The sequence below is a fragment of the Phocoena phocoena genome, chromosome 18, assembly GCF_963924675.1.
Source record: "Phocoena phocoena chromosome 18, mPhoPho1.1, whole genome shotgun sequence".
NCBI classification, from domain to species: domain Eukaryota; kingdom Metazoa; phylum Chordata; class Mammalia; order Artiodactyla; family Phocoenidae; genus Phocoena; species Phocoena phocoena.
In genome coordinates, this window is record NC_089236.1 from 25,064,289 (window position 1) to 25,088,178 (window position 23,890).

Below are 23,890 nucleotides of genomic sequence, written 5' to 3' on the forward strand. Positions count from 1 at the left end.
GCTAGTATTTTTAAGCTTTACAAGTCCTGCAACTACATGAGATTTTAGTTTTAAACTAATTATTTATTTAGATGGACATTCTATTTAATATGGTGTTGCTCAGGAAATGCGTAATTGATGAGCAAAGCTATGTATAAAAAAGGAAATTTGTTTGACTTTGTTGAAAAACATTCTTAACAAACTATTTCTCAGAATCCTGTCTTCTTAATTAGCCCATAATGAAAATAAATGAATCTTGCTTTCATGAGGATCCCAAGTGTCATTTACTCTTCTCATTTTACTATATATGGAGATAAATACTGGGGGAGGGGGTTGAATATGAAGGCAGTATAACATACTGCTTAAGAAAATGGAATCTGGAGTCAAAATCCCTGCACTCAAATCCAGCACTACCCAGATTACTTAGCTGTGTGACTCTGGGCAAGTCACTTACCTCTCTGTTCCTCAGTTCCTGATCTCTAAAATGGATGTGACAACTACATCATAGGGTTGTTATGAAGATTACATTAATTTTATTATTAAACCATTACATTAATTAATAATGGCTTAATAATAAAGTGTTGAGAACTTTGCCTGATATATATAGTAAGTCTCATTTAAGTGTTCAGACATAATAAAGTATATAGGTTTTATTCTTTTCTTTAACTGAGGCCAATAAAAAAGAAAAAGCAGTTCAACTTACCTTTAATTTCTTCCACCAAAAGTTTATCACATATCTGTTTCTCATAAGTTTCTATATGTTCCAAAGATTCCTGAAATAGATCTGCCTCCCTCATCACTTGATTCTGGTACAGTATCAGTTCACTATATTCATAGTCTATTTTGTTGGGAGGAATCTGAAAAAAATAACCAAATTATCTTACTTATATAATAATATAAAGCAGTTACACATCTTTAATTTAATTGCTTTCTCAGGACAGTCATTCACGCAGACTTTAAAAAGCAACCCACAAGCAGTTACAAATAGAAGAGTGATTAACAGCAAAGAAGATTAATATATTCTTTAAAACAAAAAAAGGAGTGGGGACTTCTGCCTACAGAAAAGTGAAGAGGTTAGCAAATCCTATTACCAAAGGAAAGTATAACAATGATTAAAATCCTAAAGAATCTTCCCAAAAAAACTACTAGAACCCATAAAGGAGTTTAGCAAGGTGACAGAATACAAGATCAATATATGAAAATCAATTATACTTCTATATACTAGGAACGAACAACCCAAAAATGAAAGTAAAATAATTTTCACAATAGCATCAAAATGAACAAAACATTCAGGAATAAATTTAAGAAACAAGACCCATATACCAAAGGATACTCAATCTTTTTTTGACTCTATATTTATTTTCCCCAAATTGATCTAAAAATTCAATGCAATCCCTATCAAACTCTCAGCAAGCTTTTAGAAACTGATAAGCTGATGCTAAAATTAAAATGGAAATAAAAGGAACCCTGCATGGACAAAAGAATCTTAAAAAGAAAAAGTAGGAAGACATGTACTTCAAATTTCAAACATCCTTTAAAATTACAGTAATCAAGACAGTGTGGTTGGTATTGGCATAAGGATACACATATAGATCAATGGAACAGAATACAAGGTTCAGAAATAGCCCTTATAATCTGGTCAACTGATTTTCAACAGATGTGCCAAGACAATTCAACAGGGACAGGTTAGTCTTTACAACAAATGATGGTGGGACAATTTAATATCCATATGCAAAAACAGACACATACTTCATACCATTTACAAAAATTAAATCAAAACGGATCACAGACCTAAATGTGAGCACTAAAACAATAAAAGAAACCTTAGAGGAATAGGAGAAAATCTTTGTGACCCTTTGCATAAAAGAAAAAACAGGTAAATTGAACTTCAACAAAATTATAAACTTTCCTCTTCAAAAGACACCATTAATAACATAAAAATACAAGTTACAGACTAGGAGAAAATATTTGCAAATGATCTATCTGATAAGGAACTTGTATTGAGAATATTCAAGAAACTCTTACAACTCAGCTGTAAGACAAATAACCCAACTAAAAAATGGGCAAAAGAGTTGAACAGACATTTCATCAAAGAAGAAGTATAAATGGCTAATAAGAACATGATAAAATGCTCAATAGCATTAGTTGTTAGAAAAATGCAGAGACACAACTAAAACAGATACTACTACATATCCACTAAGATGGCTATCATCAAAAAATTGGACAGTAACAGGTGTGGGGATGGGTAGAAACTGGAATTCTCACACATTGCTAGTAGGAATGTAAAATGGTTCAGCCACGTAGGAAAACAACTGGGCAGTTTATTAAGAAGTTAAATATATACTTACCATATAACCAAGTAATTTCATTCCTAGGTATCTACCCAAAAGAAATAAAAACATATGTCCACACAAAAACGTATGCACAAATGTTCATAGCAGCATTATTCACAACAACTAAAACTAAAAATATATATGTCCATCAATTAATGAATGGATAAACAAAGTGTTATCCATAGACTACAGTGTATCCATATAATGAAACAGTATTCAGCATTAAAAAGGAATGAACCACTAATACATGCTCTAACACAGGTGAATCTCAAAAGCATTATGAATAAAAGAATTTCGAGAGAAAACACTGCATTTGAATGCCTTTATTCGAATTTTCCAAAAAGGGCAAATCTATAGAGACAAAAAGTAGATCAGTGGTTGGCTGGGGATGAGTGGAAACCGACAAATGGGCACAAAAGAACTTTTGGGGGGTGACGAAACATTCTAAAACTGGACTGTGGTAATGACTACATGACTATAAATTTACAAAAAAAAAAATCTTCGAGATGTACAACTAAAATTAGGGTAAATTTTATGGCATGTATTATACCTCAAAAAAGCCTCGTATACCTCTTAATTATACTTATTATTACAAAAAATAAGAAAATTCCACACACCTAATTTTAACCATCAAATTGCAATAAGATTGTATTTAAAATGAAAGCGTGTTTATCAAACCCCAGTGAATATGGTACAGTACACCTTCCTATGGTTAAGGACTTGATTCCTGGATAAAGACAAAGAACTAGTCTCAATAGAGAATTCTCTAGTTCGCAGTAAAAAGCTAAGAATCTAAGTAAACATGATGAACTTACCACACTCTCTTATGAGAATAAAAATAATAGAGGGTTTAAAAATATATTAACCTATGAAAATAGAACATATGAGATTTCAACAAACTTCTGGGAAACGGTAAGCAAATGAAGAATAAGGGATGAAGTAAAGCAGAAGCTAAAGCCTAGAGTAGCTACACAGAGGAAATCTTTAGGGAGGGTGGCTATCTGCCCCGGAAATCACCAAACAGGGTCAGGATTCTGAAATGACAAGTAAACAGAGGGTGCAGGAATGAGAAATGGGGCTCAAGATTAAGGGATTAACTGAAAGGCTGACCCTGGCCCCATTTCCATCAACTCAGCAGCCAAATCCTTGTTTAAAATATTACCCTGTAACCAGGCATCCATCCCACTCAAAGAGCCAGGAGCTCTTCTTCAAAGAAAGCAGACAGCCCCAGAGAACTGGATGCTAAGGCGGGGGCGGAGATATTCACTGCAGCATTATTCATAATAGTCAAGATATGGAAACAACCTAAGTGTCCATCAACAAATGAATGGATAAAGATGTGATATATATATATACAACAGAATAATATTCAGCCATGAGAAACAAGGAATTCCTGCCATTTGCTGGCTTAAGACACAAAAGTGTAAGTATACTCCCTAATGTTATAAAGGTAACAAACACTTAAAGAACCAGAAATATTCATATAACTATTATCAGGAGAATGGGGAAGAGACGGTGAGGTGACATAAAAGAACTATTTACTACTCTATTGTAGCAAAAACCATAGAGAATGCCTAAAATACATATAAAAAAGTTGAACGTGCATTATTTAGACATATGGCGGGCTGTGTTCTTCCATGTCTTCTCTGAACTAGACTCTGGATAGCAAGGCAGGGACAGAAAGGTAGAATAGGGGACTGTTACCATGTGTACTCTGTAACGAGAATTACTGGATAAATGAAAAGTGAAAAAAAGTTTACCACTCTAGCAGGTAAAATTAGTTTGGCTATCATTCCAAAAAACAATACCTTGCTTTTAGGGTAACGTGTCAAAAGAAAAAGTTTTCATCAAGAAAATACAAAGAGGATGATGTCAGGAAAACCGGCAGAGTAAAGAAAGAACTCCAAAACTTCACCTCTCCAAAAGAGCGAGGAAAGAACTGGCAAAAACTGTCAGAATCACCTTTTTCAGAACTCTGGAAATTAACCAGAGGCTTACAGCACACCTGGGGAGCATTTATTGACGAAAACAGCTAGATCTTGGTAAGACCAGTGAGTTTTGTGTCATTTTAACTTGCCCTAATCCTGTCCAGTGCTCTCCAGCTACACAGTAGCCTTGAAAAATAAGCTTGTATTCCCAGAGCAGCTTGACAGCCACCAGTGAGAACAATAAAGCTGGAGCTCTTTCAAAGCCTCATTCCCAAAGAACTGTAATTAACTGACCTGTTGGTTCACTGCAAGCCTCCAAGTACAAGCCTACCTCAGAGTTTGCCCAGAGCAAAAAAGCCTTGGGGGGAAGGGAAGGGCCAAAAGTGCTTATTAAAAGTGATTACAGGCATGTGTTTTACCTTTATAGTGCCTGAAAGACGGCTAACAGTCAGGACAAACAACAGACTAAACAAAAACCTTAAAGTAAAAGCTGGGAAATGTGATGTCCACAGGGGCTTTGAAAAGTCACACACACATACAGAGTTACACACATGTTCAAGAAAGACCTGAGAAAGCCCTAAACTCTTACCTCTTGCTGACCTTGAGACTCTGACCTTTCACCTTGAGGCGAAAGCTAAGGTCAAGTTGTAAACTGCCTGGCTGAGTGCTAAAGCATACATACACCAACACACCCACAGAGAAATTTAACAAAACTACAATTTGGTTCTTTGACAAGATTTACAAAATTGACAAACCTTTAGCTGGAATGACCAAGAAAGAAAAAGAGAAGACTACTAAAATTGAGAATAAAAGGAGGGACATTACCACAAACCCTACAAAAATAAAAAGGATTATAAGGGACTATTATGAAAAGTTGTATGCCAACAAATTAGATTACCTAGATGAAATGGACCAATATTTACATAAGAACTAACACCATCTGTCACAAACTCTTTCAAAAGAGGGAACACTTCCCAACTCATGCCATGAGGCCAGACACAGACATCAAAAGAAAAGTACAGATAATATATCTTATTCCAATATCCCTCACTAATAATCAAAGAAACACAAATTAAAAGAATAATGAGGGAATTCCCTGGTGGTCCAGTGGTTAGGACTTGGAACTTTCACTGCTGAGGGCCCAGGTTCAATCGCCGGTCGGGAACTAAGATCCCACAAGCCGTACAGCGTAGCCAAAAAAAAAAACAAATAAAAGTTAAAAAAAGAAAAATAATGAGAAAAACTTCTTCACATCCAGAAGAACGGAAAAAATCATAAAGCTGACATCAAGTGTCAGTAAGGATATAGGCAAAAATAAGCATAAAACCTTGCTAGCGGGCATGTAAATTGGTAAAGGTGCTTCAAATTAGTAAAACTAAACACACAGAGCCACAACTCTGCAATTCCAGTTTTAGGTATAAACTGAAGAGGAACTCACAAATGTGGCTAATGAAACAGCAGACAAGAATATTCACTACAGCACTAATTTTTAATACAGACAAAGTAGAGTAGATTAACTTTAGCTTATTTATATAACAGAACACCGAACAGCAGTTTAAAATGAATAAACTAGTCAACATGTATCAACATAGATATATCTCAAGAAATGTTGAATTTTAAAAACTACATGTCATTCATGTAAAATTTTAAATATACAAAATAATAGTTTGTAACTTTCATGGACTTAAAACATAATGTAAACATGACGAGAAATGATCTATACCAATTTCAGAATAGTGGCTACCTCTAGGGAGGGATGTGGGAGGACTTCAGCTGTTTCTGTAACATTTCTTTAAAAAATAATTAAATCTGGAGCAATTACGGCAAAATGTTAACATCTTTTTAATTTCTCTTGTGATATACAGTATATTTTTTGTATTTTTCTACTTTACATACATATTAAAATGTATGTATTAACGTATTTATATAAAATATAAAGCAACATATATTAGAGAAACAATTCCCACAGTCACAAAACTATTTTCATTTTCATGTATTCTTTTCTTTATTCATTTGAATATTGCTGAAATTATAGTATACAAAAATCTTTATATTATTTATTTTGTATTAAGAATTCTTTGTTTTAACTTCTTCCAATTATTTCAAAAATTTTTCAAGTTCTTCCATAGATCTGAAAGACTAATTCATGCTTGCAGATGGAGGCAATATAGAAGTTAACTATTTTAGTTTGTGAAGGTAGAAGAAAATGTTAAAATGCAGTTCTTACCTGCTGAGTTTGTCTAAATTCTTCCAATAGTTTTAGTGCCATATCATAATCTTTCAGTAAGTGGTATGCAATGGCATATCCAATCCAGGATGCACGTTGTGTTGGGCGCAACTGAAGAAGCTGATATCTCGTCTCCTTTAAAAACAAAAAACAATTCTTTAAAATTTTTTTCACTTTCCTAAGTTTCTCTAAAATATAATTCATCACAGAGTTTTAAGAAAAAATACCTTTAATTCCTTTCTAATGAATTCAATAAACAAACATCTCTGAACTCCAGAATAAAACAGAAATACTTTTTATGTTCCTGATCTAAACTTAAGTTCCAGAATACCCTGTAATGTAATGTCCTTGGGGTCAATGCTTTTAGGTTGCCCTATAAAATTACCTTTATATAATAAGAATTTCTTCTGGTAACTAAACATCTCAGAAGAGAGACTAAGATAGCTTTTTATGAAACTAGAGTTTACTGTTTATAATATTGTTATATGAAATCACAACATATTTTACATTATTATAATAGGCCCCAGAGATAGGATGGACACAGCCAGGGAAAACACTCAAACGTCTGACTGGACTTTTCTAGCAGAAACACCACTGCTGCTACTCTAAGACAGTTCAATATCTACGACATTAGGGAGAAAACACCAGAAATTCCACCATGGCTGCTCCAGAAGAATCAAGATGCCTTCAGACCAGCAGAAAATCTAACCTCCCTACACAGCTCCCACTTCTTCATAGCTCATATCTGCCTCCAACTTTTAGGCAAGTGCAACTTTGCTTGGCCGAACAGGGTCTCATGAAGAACACTAGCTGCAACGAGTTTTGAAAATGTAATGTTTAGCTTCTGTGACTCTGTTGATGGAATGGGTGCCGTCCATCCACGCTACATGCCACAAGGAGAACCATGATCAGATCTTTTTTAAAAAAGATACCTTCAACAAAACAACTTAGACAATATCACTCCTCTACATTCATGTGTAAATGCCTGCTCCTTTTAGGCATATGTCATTAAGCTCTACCACTGTATCACCCTTACTTTCACTGTTGCTTCTCTGTCACTCCCCCACTTCATTAAAGTCTGACTCAGCTTTCATCTCTCTACCAAATTCTGCCATTATTCTGGGCAAATGCAACACTGTGGATCACCTATCTAATAACCTATCTTCTTAGATCCACGATTTCCTTATCTACAATGATCTCCACCCCACTTCAGGGACCCACTTCCACCACCACACCCTAGACCTTACTGCCACCCAGAAATCATAAATTCAGATACTCACTCTCGCTACAGCTCCTATGCTGCCAACACTGTCACTCAGTGACCTTCCTGCCCTTGTTCTTGGATACCACCAGTAGTACCTCTAGTTCCTTGAATCCTTCACTTCTAACCACCAGCTCTTTTATCTTCATTTATTTCACTACCCCTCCTAGCAACCAGTCTCTCGCCATTACTAATTTCTTTACTTTATTTCTAAAGATAACTGATTTTAACTCTCACCAAACTTAGGCTGCTAAGTCCTAATGAAGAAAAATCACACAATCGTGATGAATGGTACCATTATTAAGCTCAGCAGAACCCTTGAAACTTCTGCAAAAATCTATGCAAAGACTTACATGGCAGTAGAAGGACAACAGTAAATGAAAAAAGACTTATCTAAACAGAACTATTAAGAGTTGGTAGCCTCCTTCACAAGAGAAAGTGAGATAATTCCATTTTGGACATACTGAATTTAGGAAACTAAGTGGAGTAAGCACATGGAGATGCCCAGCAGAGTTGAAGGTAACAGTGTGAAAAGGCCTGGGACTACATTTATGGCAATCCTCACAATATTTTGTATTTTCTAAACCATAATGAAGAAAGCTAATTAATCTCCACATTTAGATTTTAATTATAAAAGCTCTGCTTACCAAGTCTGTAAATATCAAGCCCACAAAGAATATAGTACAGCATTAGCACATAGGCGATATTCTAGCTTTTCAAAAAGCATTAAATGAGGGACTTCCCTGCTGGTGCAGTGGTTAAGAATCTGCCTGCCAATGCAGAGGACATGGGTTCAAACCCTGGTCCGGGAAGATCCCACATGCCACAGATCAACTAAGCCCACGAGCCACCCACAACTACTGAGCCTGTGCGCCACAACTACTGAAGCTCGCGTGCTCTAGGGACCGTGTGCCGCAACTACCGAGGCCGCGTGCTACAACTACTGAAAGCCCGCGTGCCTAGAGCCCATGCTCCACAACAAGAGAAGCCACCGCAATGAGAAGCCCGCGCACCACAACAAAGAGTAGCCCCCGCTTGCCACAACTAGAGAAAGCCCACACAAAGCAACGAAGACCCAACGCAGCCAAAAAATTTTTTTTAATTAAATAAAATAAGTAAAAAACCATAAAATGAATAAACTAGTTATCCGTTTCTGATGATCAAGTATGCACTTCCAGGGACTTCCCTGGTGGCACAGTGGTTAAGAATCCGCCTGCCAATTCAGGTCCAGGAAGATCCCACATGTCGCAGAGCAACCAAGCCAGTGCGCTACAACTACTGAGCCTGCGCTCTAGAGCCTGTGAGCCACAACTACTAAGCCCACGCACTTAGAACCCGTGTTCCACAAGAGAAGCCACCGCAATGAGAAGCCTGCACACAGCCAATGAAGAGAAGCCCCTGCTCGCCGCAACTACAGAAAGCCCGCACACGGCAATGAAGACCCAATGCAGCCAAGAATAAATTAATTAGTTAATTAATTTTTTAAAAAGTATGCAGTTCCACTACTATTATTGGAGGGAAGATCCAAAGTGACTTTTCCCTTCTACTGCAGACTGTAATGAACAATCAAGTCTACATGATCTCGTCTTAAGTTCACCTCATTCTGAATTCACATGCTTTTAAATTACATCTATTGTAAAAACATGTACATTTAAGACTAAAGTACTTACTCGATAACCTTCAAGGTCTCTCATTTGGATCTGTAACAGAGAGAGATCCCTCAAAATTTGCAGATTATCTTTATCTAATTTGAGGGCATTTCGGTAACACTTAATAGCTTCATCATACTTCTTATCAGAACGCTGCAAGAGTCCATACACATGCCAACCTATTAAGTTAAGGAAACAGACATTCACAGCTACTAGAATGTACTATGCTACATGTCTAATAGAAAGCTTACCTTAGCAAAATGGTATGTTGTTTGGGACTTACTTCAGAATGATCTGGCATCAGAGGGAGGGGGATAGTAAGCAGGTGACAAAATATGAAACCAGATCAGCCTTGATTGACAACTGTTAAATTATTGAAGCTAGGTGATAGGCGGATAGGGGTGCATTATTCTATTCTACTTTTGTACACGTCTGAAATTTTCCGTAATATATTTTTAAGTAACCTTAGAAAATTATTGGTAAAAATTCTTCACGTTGCCTATCCCCTCACTTTCCTACGCCAGCACCTCAACACTCACTTATTCTCAAACACTATGTATGGAAACAGAATATGTATTATACAAAAATTGCAATTATCTTTTAAAACAAGTATATATTCAATCAATTATAAAACAACATGTAACCATCAATTAATTCACTAGTGATATTAAAGACCACAAAAATTAAGTTTTTATTTAATGTAAAGTCAAGTCTTAGGATATCTTGGAGCCAAAAAACTATCATACTTACATGCCCTCTCTCTTCGCTCTGGGGTAAGCACTGGGATAAAGAAATAAGTATTTAGTATTTTGAGAGAACCCTAAGCTAAATATGTAAAAACACCACTAAGACTACTGACGTTCAATACTGGCCAATAGCTAGATGATTTAAATGCTAAAAATTAAGGTACAAGGGTAATATGTGAAAAGGTTGTAAGTATATAAATAGGTAAAACAGAGATTAAAACAATTTCAACGATCCATCCCTAAAGAATATTTTTGTTTTTTTAACAAACTGGGATACTAGTCAATGAAAAATACGATTGTTAAGTACCCAGTGAAGTAACAGCTAAGTCCCTGTTTAACAGAAACCAAGCTGAAAATCAACATAATATTTAATACTAAATAAAATCTATTTTACATCAAGTTGCTTCTGAATTTTTCTCCTAAAAATTCTAAAGGAAAGTTTAAGGAACTTTTAAGGAACACAAGTTTTACTGTACAGGTTAAGTACTATACAGGTAAGTCATTATTTGGAATGAGGAAAGTGTCGCTCAGTTTATGGATATATAGGGGAAAAATGGGTTTTAAATCACATATAATTATTAGTTACTATTCTCTCACACTAGGCACAACTGCAGTAAATATACAGTGCATAGTAATTCTCTTTAAAATACTCAAACAAAAAAATAAGTAGGGAACAGATGAAACTAATATTAAAAATGTTGATAATTATTGAAACTTGATAATGGGTACATAAAGTTCATTACATTCACTCTTCCATATAGTTTAAAATTTTTTCATAGTGAAGTTTTTTTTAATTTGAGTTAGAAAAAACTCATAAATGGAAAATACATAAATGAAATTGAACTATTCAACTACTGCAAAAGGATACAGACATGACTCTTGACATCATTACGAAGTCCTTTACGAACAAATTCATACGCCTCTTCTTTTTTTCCTAAACAGTTCAATGTTAATCCTTTCATAGCCAAAGTTTCTGAAAAATATTTTTAACCTCTATTTACACATGAAAAATTCAAATTATTCTCTTAGCACTATTTTAATATCTGAGCTCTACCAATACTTACATTATTCATCCTTTTAATCCTATAGTTAGAAGAATTTCTCTCCAAATAAAAAAAGTAAAAGTATATTTACGTATCTGCTTAAAGTTTAGCCCAAGTCCTTTTCTGAAATTCCTCAGGCTGGGACTGAGTTGGTAAAATGCTTTCTGTCTTTCTGAAGACTCTATAAAGAAGGTTAAGATTATTCTGCTGAAAAAAGGTAACACAGCAGGGTCCTGAGTCCTGCTGAGTTAAATCTACCGCAACAGACCTCAGCTTTCACCTGAGATCAAGCCTACTAAGAATCAAATCATCTGATTTATACCCCACAAAATCATTCAATCTACCTTAAAGAGATGTACAGAATTTAAAAATCACCTCACTCATTATTGGAACAGACTTCATTTTGGGCTGCAAGTTTATTCCAATGACTCCCACTTAGGCTAATTAACATCAGTTTGCATTTGAAAAGCACGAGTGGCAACCCAAGAATATGTTGAAGGTAGTTAATCAAAGATTGTTTAGAATGAAATAATTCTCTGAATAATCCACAACTAGGGAATTAGACAAGAACAATGGTTTTCAAACTGATCTCTATGGACTATGGTTTTCAGAATGGGTGATCCAGCAGTCCAGGCCCCTATGACCAAACATCTTATTTTTTTATCTGTTTTTACATAATGAATTTCCCCACAAGCTCCCCTTTGGATAAGGGTTCCACTGCTAAACAGCTTGAAAACAAGCTTTAATTTCTAAAATTCTATGAAACTACTTCTTTCCATTTCCTTCAAAGAATGTTTTAAGTGTTACTAGAAAGCCGAGTAGGGTCAGCCTATTTTCCCAAAAAGATGGTTTCAGTAATTACTCAAGTCTAATATTCAGAAACCCCAATCAGCTTTGCTCTGCTACAGGACCATAATTTACATGTCTAACCTGATCCATCCTTTTACCAAACACTGGTCACCAGTGAAAAAGGATGAGACAAGCAAATACAGACTTACTAACATCAGTGCTAGAAAAACAACCCAAGATAATACAATGGTAAATCAGTAGTATCTTATTTACATATGAAGGTTAACAGATAGATTAAAAAATACATCTACCAAAAAATAAAATGCATTTGATTGTATCTTCATACTACTCTGGTGTTGCAAATATTGTTCTAATTTTACACACAAGAAATCAAGGGATAAACTTAAATTCTTTTCAAAGTAACAAATGAAATCAGGTCTACAAAATTACAGGTATATATGCCAATTACTCACCAATATATCAACCAATCATTTCTCATCTAAAAGTAAAGACTGTAAATACACCTAAGCATAAAAGAAGTAATCTAGAATAAGAATGATATGAGGCATATCTGAAAACATTAAACATTTATGCACTCTAATAGAGAACTACAAGGCCATGGAATCTGGGAAGTATTCTTCCCTCACAGTTGGGAATCCTATCCATCTGGTTTTAGAATTAGATTTCCCCAAAGTAATCTCTCATAGATGAGATAATACCTCCATGTTCAGCAAATTTTGGATTTGAAAGAATCAACTTGCAAAACTTGAGGCCATTTTTGTATTGCTTCTGTTCATAACATTTCTGTAAAGAAATATGAACAAAAATTATTATATAAAATGAATACACATGTAGCAACTTTTCATTCCATTATATAAATTCTAAATTCAAGATCCAAAATTAGGTCTAAAACATATGTGATGGAACGGTTTTGTATCAATTCGTATCAGTTATAACATGAAGTTTACCTCTGTAACCTACTCCTTGCCAAACTATTCTGGTATCTGAGTATTTTTACTTTTATAGAAGATAAAGAAAAAAACACCTTAATTGTCAACCAACACACTGCTACAGCTTTCTTTTATTCAAAATCCAAAAGCAAAAACATATGTGATAACACAGAAAAATACTAGAAACTGCATAAAAGTCTTTGCTACTTCAAGAATGGAACCAAGGCATACGCACAAAAAAATACTGCTATTTACTGAGCAACTACTACGTGTCTGTACAAAACTTGCTATAACTCACAACAACTCCTTAAGGTAGGTGTCATGACCTCCACCTTACAGATGTAGAAACTGAAATTTAAAAGTCCATTAGATTAATTTACAAGTGGCTCAGCTTGGTTGCAAACTCTCCTCTGACTCCAAGACTATGGTTTTTCCATCACTTGTAGTCTAATACAAGTGTAAGCAAATCTCTTACACTTGTATTAGACTAGATTTATTTAGGAATAAGCCCTCTTTATTCCTCAATGCCACCAGCCAGGCTAAGTAATCACGCCTGCCCTCCACAGCCATTAACCACCAGAACACCGCATCTTTAACTCAATCTTTCACTTACGTGGTTACGGGTTTTCTTTTTAGTACTCAGCGTGCCTAGCTCATCCTCACCTCAGGGCCTCTGCACTTGTGTTCCTTCCACCCCCTGAAATGTTGTTCCTCCCCACATCTTCTCATGGCTGATTCCTTATGATCAAGTTTTACATATCATCTATCTGACAACTCTAACAATGCCAGCCTCTTACAGCACCCCCCAAAACACTCTATCATATTACTCTATTTTCTACAAAGCGCTATCATTTCCTGACATTCTTACTCATTTTTGTACTTATTTAGTGTCTATCTTCCCCACCATACTGTAAGCTCCTGAGAACAAGGATCTTGCCTACTTTAAACACTGCTGCATCCTCAGGTTCTAGACAAATAAGAACTGCTCAATACATGGTCAATATATACATTCAAGTTCAAAGCAAAACAGTACCAGCAAAGGAAGAGGAAGAGATTAATTCTTGCCAACAGGGGTGGGATATGGAGAGGAGAATTAGGAAAGTATTCATAGAAAAACATCTTTATATTAAGGCTTCTTGATTGCCTATGGGGAAGAGAACTTAGTGGCTGGGAAAGAGGATAGGAAAACCTGAATTTTGAACCATGCGAATATATTACGTATTCCAAAAATATTAAAAAAAAAAAAAAAACCAAAAAACAAGCAGAAGGAACTACTGGGGAAGAGGAAAAGAAGAGAAATATTATTTTTTTTCTGCCTTACCAAGTGATCTGGAAGTAATAATGTCATACTACCAATAACAGTAATAGTAATAGTTAACACTTATTGGAAGCACTTACTATGTGTCAGGCACTGTTCTCATTTATTCCTTACTTAAATACCAGGAAAGCCTATGAGATGCACGTTATCTGCATTTTAGATGGAGAGACTGAGGCAGAGTTACTGAGTTTACACAGCTACTGAGTTTACACAGCCAGTAAGTGTCAGAGCCACAATTCAAGCCCAGGTGGTCATCTCCAGTATCCGAGTACTCAGGTTAAAGAAAAGTCTTAAGTTCAGTAAGGAATATCTACTTAGTAGAAAAGATAGACTCTAGTTTCAACTTTGCTACTAACCAGACCAAGAACCTTAGATACTCAGTCATTTACCATCCCTGGGTTTGATTGTCTCATTTGTAAAAGAGGGCCTGCAATAGCTCCAAAATTCAACAAAACATAACGCTAACAGCCAGTCTGGGGAATAAGATAGGCAGGTACAAGCCATGCAGAACATGTGATAAGCAACCTGGTGAATTTGGTATGGGTGTCTTTCAGTAAAATGATAATTTTTAAAAAATTACTGTTGGTGGCAAAGCATTTTGGTCCACCAACCAAACTTTAAAGAATAATTTTATTATAGACTTCTGTTTGCTATGGAATTTGTCATAGTAAAACTTTACCCACACTTATTGCAATTTGAGACAATCAAATCATTCACTTTTGCAGTATCCTCCTAAATTCATGTAATGTTATAATAAGCATTACATACCCAGATAAAAAATGTTTAGCATTTCCCAATTTATTTGGGGATAAAATTAACTCTGCAGTGGTCTTTACATTTTTTTATAACTAGAGTAATAATAAATCATATAATTGTTTTTCATTATGCTACTGATAACATGATTTGAACTAGAAAATATCCATACAGAGAGAAAATAAGTGTCTGTCATCTTTTAGGTATAATACCAAATGTCCTAAAATCCAACAATTTATAGATAATTTTTCATTAACATGTTTCAGTTTCTTTAGACCAAAAAAATAACAACAAAACACCCCACCCAAAGGGGGCAAAAAAGTTCACTTCTCCAATTCCACACTGCGAAAAATACAAGGGTATGAGAAAAATGAAAGTAAAATAAAGAAAAAATATATGCAAAGTCGAATGAAGCAATCTGCCACAATGCTTTAATTAGATTTATGTTTTTACACTCGTTTCTCATCATTTGCTCAACACTAAGCACCATATAAAATTAAGACAAAATTTTCATCCCATTTACTATGTAGCTTTTGTAACATTCTGAAGACTAAGTGTGACGTTTCTATTTGGCTTGAAACAGAACGGCTACTATGATTTTTTTTTTTATCTGCAGTTGCTTATACTTTATTTTATATATATTAAAGGTAAGCAACAGCTAATGGTCATATAACCAACACAAGCTCTGATTAATAAATTCACCCTTAAAATCTAAACGCTGGTCTTCAGATGAAAGACAATCAGTCTCCAGTGTCTATTGAGAAAAGCAAAGGCATGTTGCCCCTCCTCCCTGGAAAACCATTAAGGTACCAGGACGGTGACACATAACCCACAGAAAACTCCCCTCTCCACCAGGCAGCCGTCATCATTACGGGGCCATTATTCAGGTTTCTGCTCGGAATCAAAGTAAATGCACCCCTCAAGTGCAATACCAGCCAGTCCGCGCGGCTTTAACCACTTACAGGGCCTGTACGAGTTAAAAACAATCACAGCTATGTTCGGCTTTAGAACTTAGAAATGCAGTTCGAGTCACGTACTTCCCAAAGAGGATTAGTACGACACACCAAAAATAGGCAAACTCTCTACCAAAGGGAGGATGAGTCTCCGGGGTTTTAGTTTCCCGTAACCGGTATAAATCGGATCCCATCCCATTACAGGATCGCTCCCGCTTTCAAAGGTGTCGAGGTGCGCTGTGCAATAGATTCCACATAAAGCAGTGAACGAACACCTGGACGCAGGGATGCTGGCAAAAGTAACTGGGGTGGACCGGGGAGAGGAGGTTGCGATGCCGGCCGCCAGGCGCCGCAGAGGGCACGGGCCACTCCCGGCCGGCGCGCCCAGGCCCAGGGTGACTGCGGCGGGAAGATTCTGGAAGGAGCGGCCGCGGAGGGAGGGAGGAGAGCTGGGTGGCGGGCCCTGCGAGGCGGGGGTAGGGCCGTGCGGGTTCGCGCACAAACAAAGAACCCAGGGGGGCCGGGCCCAGCCGCGCAGGCGCCATCGCCGCCAGACAGCTCGCCGCGCCGGGCCCGGGGCTGCCGGGGGTGGGCGGCGCAGCCACTCACCAAGATGCGTTTGAAGAGGTTGCTCTCCTTTGGCGGCAGCTGCACGTTCGGCATCGCGGCTGAAGAGGAGGCTGGGTGCCCGCGCGTTCCGTTTCGCGGGATGGGCACCGGGACGAGCCGCGGCTAAAGTCGTGCTGAGGGCGACGGGTCAGTTCATACTTGGGTCTGAGCAGCCTGGGCAGAGCTGCCGAGCAGGGCTGGCAATGGAAAAGGAAGCCGGTCTGGGTGGGATACCCTTCGGCCCCTGCCTTGCTTTGGGGCAAGCGGCGGCGGCTCCCGTACGGGGCAAGATGGCAGCTAGGGCCCGCCCCCCTCGAGCGAGGCGGCGTGCGCATGCGCAGGGCGCCCCGCGGCGAGGAACTGGGGCCCTGTGTTAGGCGGTCGCTTCTGTCACCTGCACCCAGGCTCCGGGTAGGGAGCTTGCACCGTAGCCGTTCGTAAGTCGCTGCCTTGTACTGTGCTTGGGTTGTTAGGCTTCTGGCCCAAGATAATGTTAGTTATATCAGAATCTGACTTTTTTGATTTCTCTCCAGTCAGGAATTTAAACAGTTCTGGACACAAAGTAAATTTCTTGATGTAGGACGAACTTGTTTTCCTTATTTTCTCCCTCGACTTAGTCTTTAAGAGAAGCCTTTTCTCTCCAGGGCAGAGCAAAGAAGTATTGACAACGTATGTGAGGTCACTGGGCAGGACTTGAAAAAGGCTAATGTGAAAGCACGTTTGAAATGTCAGAGAAAAATATTCTCAGCAGTTTAGAACACCTAACATTGTCAGTGAGAATTACGGTGGTTTTATGGGGCGCCTGATTCCCCAGGTCCACCTACGTTTTCTCCTCAGGTGGTTCTCCTTTATACAAGCCCTATAATAATGAAAGGAAAAAGATTCAAACCCAGGATCTTCCAACTCTGGGGCGCTTTCTACCATACATAAAAGGCAGCATAGTGACAGAAATGTGTGAGTCTAGAAAGATCTGGACATACATTGTTGACAAGAATAGCCGTACATACGGTGTAGGTTTAATATTAAGGTATATGTAAATATTAGGTACATAAACTTATACATGTTCTGGATCTTCATTTGTGCATGTTTTTGAGAGTACAGGGTAATTGATGCATAGTTGCATTTAATGGGCTGTAATCAGAACTGGGTCGGGCTTACTTGATTTTTTTTTCCCTGTAGCCTGAGTTGGTCGGAGATGGGAGACAGTATCACCTCAGTCTTTTTTTTTTTGGCCGCTCTGCAGGGCTTGCCAGATACTAGTTCCCCAGCCATGGATCAGACGCGCACCCTCAGCAGTGAAAGTGCAGAGCCCTAACCACTGGACTGCCAGGGAATTACCTCACGTTTAAAATAAGGAAGGGACTGTTATTAAAACGGGGGAGGTCCAGAAGGGCCTATGTGTTCTAGACAGAAACTAGGCTCCCCAAGCTATTAGAGAGGAAGTAGGCAAAGAGGGCTTCATGGGAAACTTGGCTGAGTGGCACCTGAGCTGGTGGTGGTCTCCTAGACCAGGGGTCCCCAACCCCCGGGCCACAGACCGGTAACAGTTCGTGGCCTATTAGGAACCCGGCTGCACAGCACGACGTGAGCGGCAGGTGAGTGAAGCTTCATCTGTGTTTACAGCCTGGCCTTATTACTCCCATTACCGCCTGAGCTCCGACGCCTGTCAGATCAGCGGCCGCATTAGATTCTTATAGGAGGGCAAACCCTACTGTGAACTGCGCATGCGAGGGATCTAGGCTTCACTCTCCTTTTGAGAATCTGATGCCTGATGATCTGAGGTGGAGCTGAGGCAATGATGCTAGCGCTGGGGAGCGGCTGCAAATACAGATTATCCTTAGCAGAGAGGTTTGACTGCACAGAGACCGTAATAAATCAGTTGCTTGCAGACTCATATCAAAACCCTATCAGTGAGTGGCGAGTGACAATTAAGCTGCATCTTACAGAGTAGACTGGACATAAGCAGCACACTTCGGGTGTCACTGTCTCCCATCACCCCCAGATGGGACCATCTAGTTGCAGGAAAACAAGCTCAGGGCTCCCACTGATTCTGCATTATGGTGAGTTGTATAATTATTTCATTACATATTACAATGTAATAATAATAGAAATAATAATAGAAATAGAAATAATAATAATAATATAGAAATAATAGAAATAGTAATAATAATAGAAATTTATTTCTATTATTCTATTTATTCTATTAATTCTAGAAATAATTCTATTTCTATTTTCTACTTGAACAGTAAAAATAAAACTTATTGGGGCTGTCTTACAAAGCCAGCTGACAGGGTAAAATCAAGTCATTTGCTGCTATTCCCACCACAAAAGGGATGGAAAAGAGCTCATCAGATTGCGTAATGTTTCTGCTCACTTCTCCCTTCCGTGCTCTTGTTTCAGAAAAGAGGGTACTTCATTCCTCCCTGGGAGCTCTTGATCCCATCTCCTTTTGCTTTTCCTGAACTTTCATTCGTCGGTTATTCCCCCCACTATTTGCATTTTCTCCCTCCTTATGTAGTTTATATTCCATGGGAGGAGGCGGAGAATAAACACATAAAGGAACAAGATTATTCCAGACTGTGGGAGGTCCTGGGAAGGAAATAAAACAAGGTCATGTGAGGGCAATGGGGGTTGAGGAGAGAACAAATGTGTTTAAATACTCGAAATACTTCCGATACTCAGGAATGATCTAGAACAGCTTCTGGAGAGGTGATAACATGAACAGAGACCTAAACGATGAGAAAAGAGTTAACGAGATGAGAAATTGGAACATCGCTTTCCAGTGAAAGGGAACCACGTGCCTGATTAAAAGAGTCAGGGACTCTTTTAATGATTAAAAGATTAATCATTAAAACATGATTAAAAGAGTCACATTCACATGATTAAAAGAGTCAGGTTAAGAACTACAGGTTCAAGGAGGTGGCTGGGGGGTCATGCGGGGAGGAAGATGGTACAGTTCAGTTGAAACTGTAGCCCAGGTTGTCTTTGGTTTGTCATCTTAGGCAATGTGGTTTGGTTTGGTTTCATCCTAAACTCAGTGAGGGAGCCATTGAAGCATTTGAAGCAGGAAAGTTTCATGATCTGATTTAGTTTTTTTAAAAGGTCACTCTCAAAGAGATAATGGGGTTTCTTCTAGGAAAGTGCCAATTCTAATCTAATCCTTCTTAAGACTTGGCTTCTGCCTCTTTTGAAAATGTTCTCTGAAATCTCACCAATTCATTTGTTCAGTACTTAGTTATGGAGCAATGTGACAGTCTTCTGACAAACAAAACTAGCTGCCCTCATGAAGCTCACATGTTAAGGATTGCCTAGTGGCCAAATCCAAAGATTTTTTTCAGTTCACAGTTTCCTTAACTTCTCTGTAGCATTATCACACAGTGGATCACCGTCCTTGACTTTTCCTGCCTTCAGTCACCAAGCCCCAGCAGAATCCTGGGTTTCTGCCTGTCTCTCCTCCTAGTCATTCTCTGGGTCCTCCATCATCTCCTCCTCTTTCTTTATTTTTTTAAATTAATTTATTTTATTTATTTAGTTTTGGCTGTGTTGAGTCCTCGTTGCTGCACACAGGCTTTCTCTAGTTGTGGCGAGGGGGAGCTACTCTTCGTTGTGGTGCACGGACTTCTCATTGTGGTGGCTTGTCTTGTTGTGGAGCACGGCCTCTAGGTGCATGGGCTTCAGTAGTTGTGGCACACGGGCTCAGTAGTTGTGGCTCACAGGCTCTAGAGCGCGGGCTCAGTAGTTGTGGCGCATGGGCTTAGTTGCTCCGCTGTACTTGGGATCTTCCCATACCAGGGCTCGAACCCGTGTCCCGTGCATTGGCAGGCGGATTCTTAACCACTGTGCCAGCAGGGAAGCCCCTCCTCCTCTTTCTAAATGTTGGTTGTCTAGACAACTTGGCTTTCTCTTTCAACAGCAGCAATAAAACCTGTTCATCAAGCACCTGCTGCTCAGCAGCAAGATGAAATTAATCATTCTCCTGCCCCCATAGCCTCCATTATTAACACCAAGCAGATTACAAATCTGTCTCCAGTTTCAAACCCTCTTGATCTCTTAGCCTTCATGCCCACTTGTTTGTTAAATATCTCCACCTGGCTGTCTTATAAACATTTTCTACTTGAACAGTAAAAATAAAACTTATTGGGGCTTCCCTGGTGGCACAGTGGTTAAGAATCCGCCTCCCAGTGCAGGGGACACGGGTTCGAGCCCTGGTCCAGGAAGATCCCACATGCCGCAGAGCAACTAAGCCCGTGCACCACAACTACTGAGCCTGCACTGTAGAGCCCGCCAGCCACAACTACTGGGCCCACATGCCACAACTACAGAAGCCTGCGTGCCTAGAGCCTGTGCTCTGCAACAAGAGAAGCCACTGTAATGAGAAGCCCGCGCATGGCAACAAATAGTAACCCCTGCTCACTGCAACTAGAGAAAGCCCAAGCGCAGCAATGAAGAGCCAACACAGCCAAAAATAAATATATTTATTTAAAAAATAAAAACAAAAAATAAAATAAAATAAAACTTAACATCTTTCCATCAAACCAGCTCAAGTCCTGACTTTGTAACAGGGAACAACCTTTGTATTCTATTGCAAGCTATTCACTAAAGGGATGTTGCCTATAAGCTTGAATTATACATAATAGCCCATCTCTGGGAGCCCTGCCTCCCAGGTAATGAGCATTATGCTAAAATACCTTTGTTTAGCTCACAGGAAGCATCCTAACTAGGCCCACCTGTGAATGACTGCAGGGAGGAAGAAATTAACACACCCCCTCTGGAGGCTGACAGGAACCAGGAAATGTTTGACTTTACTCCCTCCCCTTTATGTATAAAAGAAACCTGAATTCTAACTCAGGCAAGATGGTTCTTTGGGACATGAGTCCACCATCTTCTCAGTCTGCCAGCTTTCCAAATAAAGTCACTATTCCTTGCCCCAACATCTGGTCTCTGATTTATTGGTCTGTCATGTGGCAAGCAGTATGAACTTGGACTAAGTAACAACTTCTCTATTGTTGTTAATGACACCACTCCTGTAGTTAAAATTTTCTGATCAGTTTTGACTCCCCTTTATTATCCTCCACATTCAAGTTGCCTAGTCCTTTAAATTCTAGGTCTGTCACATTTCTCCCTTTCCTCCTTGCCTTCCATTCCCACTCCAGCTTAACATTAAATATTGCAAAAACCTCATAATTGCAAAACCCAGTGACCTCATAACTCTACTTTCAGGCTCTCTCCTCTCCATTTCATTTTGCACATTGCTCTAGACTTGTCTTTTCTATCTAGACTGAGTGTATAAAAACTTTCAGTGACCACCCATTGTCTAGAACTCAGTCTATTCTCAGATTTTTATTTCACTTTGCTCCCACAATTACCTTATATAGCAGCGGAACCAGTGGGTACATCAGGTCCAGTATTTTCTAAACTCCATACTTTCGCTCAACCTGATAGTTTTATGAGATTGTTCTCCCAATACCCTAATCTTTATCTTCCTAAGTTCTTCATCTCAAATGGCATGACTTTCATAAGATCTTCCCAAGTCTTCCCAGTAGATCTAATCTCTCTCTTCTCTGTATTTACGTAGCACTTTGTCCTTCTTTTATGCCTTTAGTCTTAGTGTGTTTTATGTTTTATAAATTGTAAATTGTTCGAAAACAGTGGTTCTCAACCTTGTCTGCACTTTTGTATCATCTAAGGAGCTTAAAAATCTACTGATGCCTGAGTCCTACCTCCATAAATTCTGATTCAATTGGGGTGGGGTGGAGATGGGGCATTTCAGATCTTCCCGGTTGGCTGTAATGTGCAACCAGAGTTGAGAACCACTGTTTCAAGGCATTTCATCAAAATCCAGTCTTAAACATGCCACCATTCCTCTTGAGGTTGAATTTAGATAAGGCACATAAACAAAACCCTCACCACCAAGATTCAACTTGGAACCCTAGGCAAAAGCCACAAATTGCAGATAGGACCACAGATAGTGAAAGTGACCTAGAATTAGCACCATTCAAAGACTCTGGATCAACGCAGAAACAACTTTACCCAAGAGTTCCCTCAAAACTATCAACAGATTCACGCCCTCCAGTCCTCTCACTTCTGTTGTATTCTTGTTTGTCTGTCTCTCTGCTTTCTCTCCAAACTCATCCTGCTACCGTTCCTTTCTATGCCACACCTTTGCTGTTCGGCTTTATCCTCAACCCTTTCACTGAGCATTCTCTTCCTCCCTACCTTCATTGATATCCAGCCCTTCATCAGGGACATTGTCTCTCGTTTTGCATCTTCCTCTGCTTATATACCGTAGGAGTTCGTGAGGGAAAAATCAGCACTTTTTCCCCATCCCACTGCCCCACCCCCCAAATCATAATACTTCACCTTCATTTAAGGACAGGATACTTGAGTCTATACTCACCAGCTTTGTTGTTCTCTTCTCCTTTTCCTCTTGGTCACTATCCTTCATTTGTTCATTTGCCAAGTGACAGTAGTTGTCATTTCAACTTCACTCCTAGCGTCCATCTACTATGATTCCAGTAACTATATGTATGATTTAAAACCCTAGCCTTGGATAAATAAACTGTGGTACATTTAGACAATGGAATATTATTTAGTACTAAAAAGAAATGAGCTATCAAGCCATGAAAGGACATCAAAGAATCTTAAATGTATATTACTAACTGAAAGAAGCCAATCTGAAAAGGCTGCATACTGTATGATTCCAACTATATGACTTTCTAGGAAAGACAAAACTATGGAGACAGTAAAAAGATCAGTGATTGCCAAGGGTTAGGGGGAGGAAGGGATGACTAGGTGAAGCACAGAGGGTTTTTAGGGCAGTGAAAGTATTCTGTATGATACTATAATGGTGGCTACACATCATTATACACTTGTCAAAACCTATAGGGTATACAGCACCAAGAGTGAACCCTAATGTAAACTGTGGACTGTGGGTGATAATGAGGTGTCAATGTAGGTTCATCAGTTGTAGCAAATGTATTGCTCTGGTGGGAGATATTGACAATGGAAGAGGCTATGCATATGTGGGGACAGGGGGTTTCCATAGGGGAAATCTCTGTACCTTCAGCTTAATCTTTCTGTGAACCTAAAACTGCTCTAAAAAATACAATCCATTTTTTAAAACATCCCTAGCCTTACAGTTCCTTGGTTTCATCTACAAAGACCTTCACCTTCTACACTATTTTAGCTACCCACTCCCATGGCCAAATTTAGAATCAGCAAGACCTGCCCCTCCTCTTAAATCATAAATTCTAGCAATCTACTACCTTATATTTTATTTTATTTCATTTCATTTCATTTTACCACACCACACAGCATGTGGCATCTCAGTTCCCTGACCAGGGATCGAACCT

At 38.6% G+C, this 23,890-nt stretch overlaps 1 protein-coding gene across 1 annotated transcript in view; it reads right to left on the reverse strand.

Moving 5' to 3' along the window:
- NAA16 (N-alpha-acetyltransferase 16, NatA auxiliary subunit) overlaps positions 1–16,592 on the reverse strand; it is a 64,054-nt gene extending 47,462 nt beyond the window's left edge. The window contains exons 1-6 of the mRNA XM_065895998.1: positions 16,539–16,592; positions 12,675–12,759; positions 10,992–11,096; positions 9,399–9,556; positions 6,468–6,602; positions 683–836 (exon numbers count right to left, since the gene is read on the reverse strand). Of these exons, the coding sequence (XP_065752070.1) occupies positions 683–836; positions 6,468–6,602; positions 9,399–9,556; positions 10,992–11,096; positions 12,675–12,759; positions 16,539–16,592 (691 nt within the window). The remainder of the gene's footprint in view (positions 1–682; positions 837–6,467; positions 6,603–9,398; positions 9,557–10,991; positions 11,097–12,674; positions 12,760–16,538) is intronic.
- Positions 16,593–23,890: the final 7,298 nt, after the last annotated feature.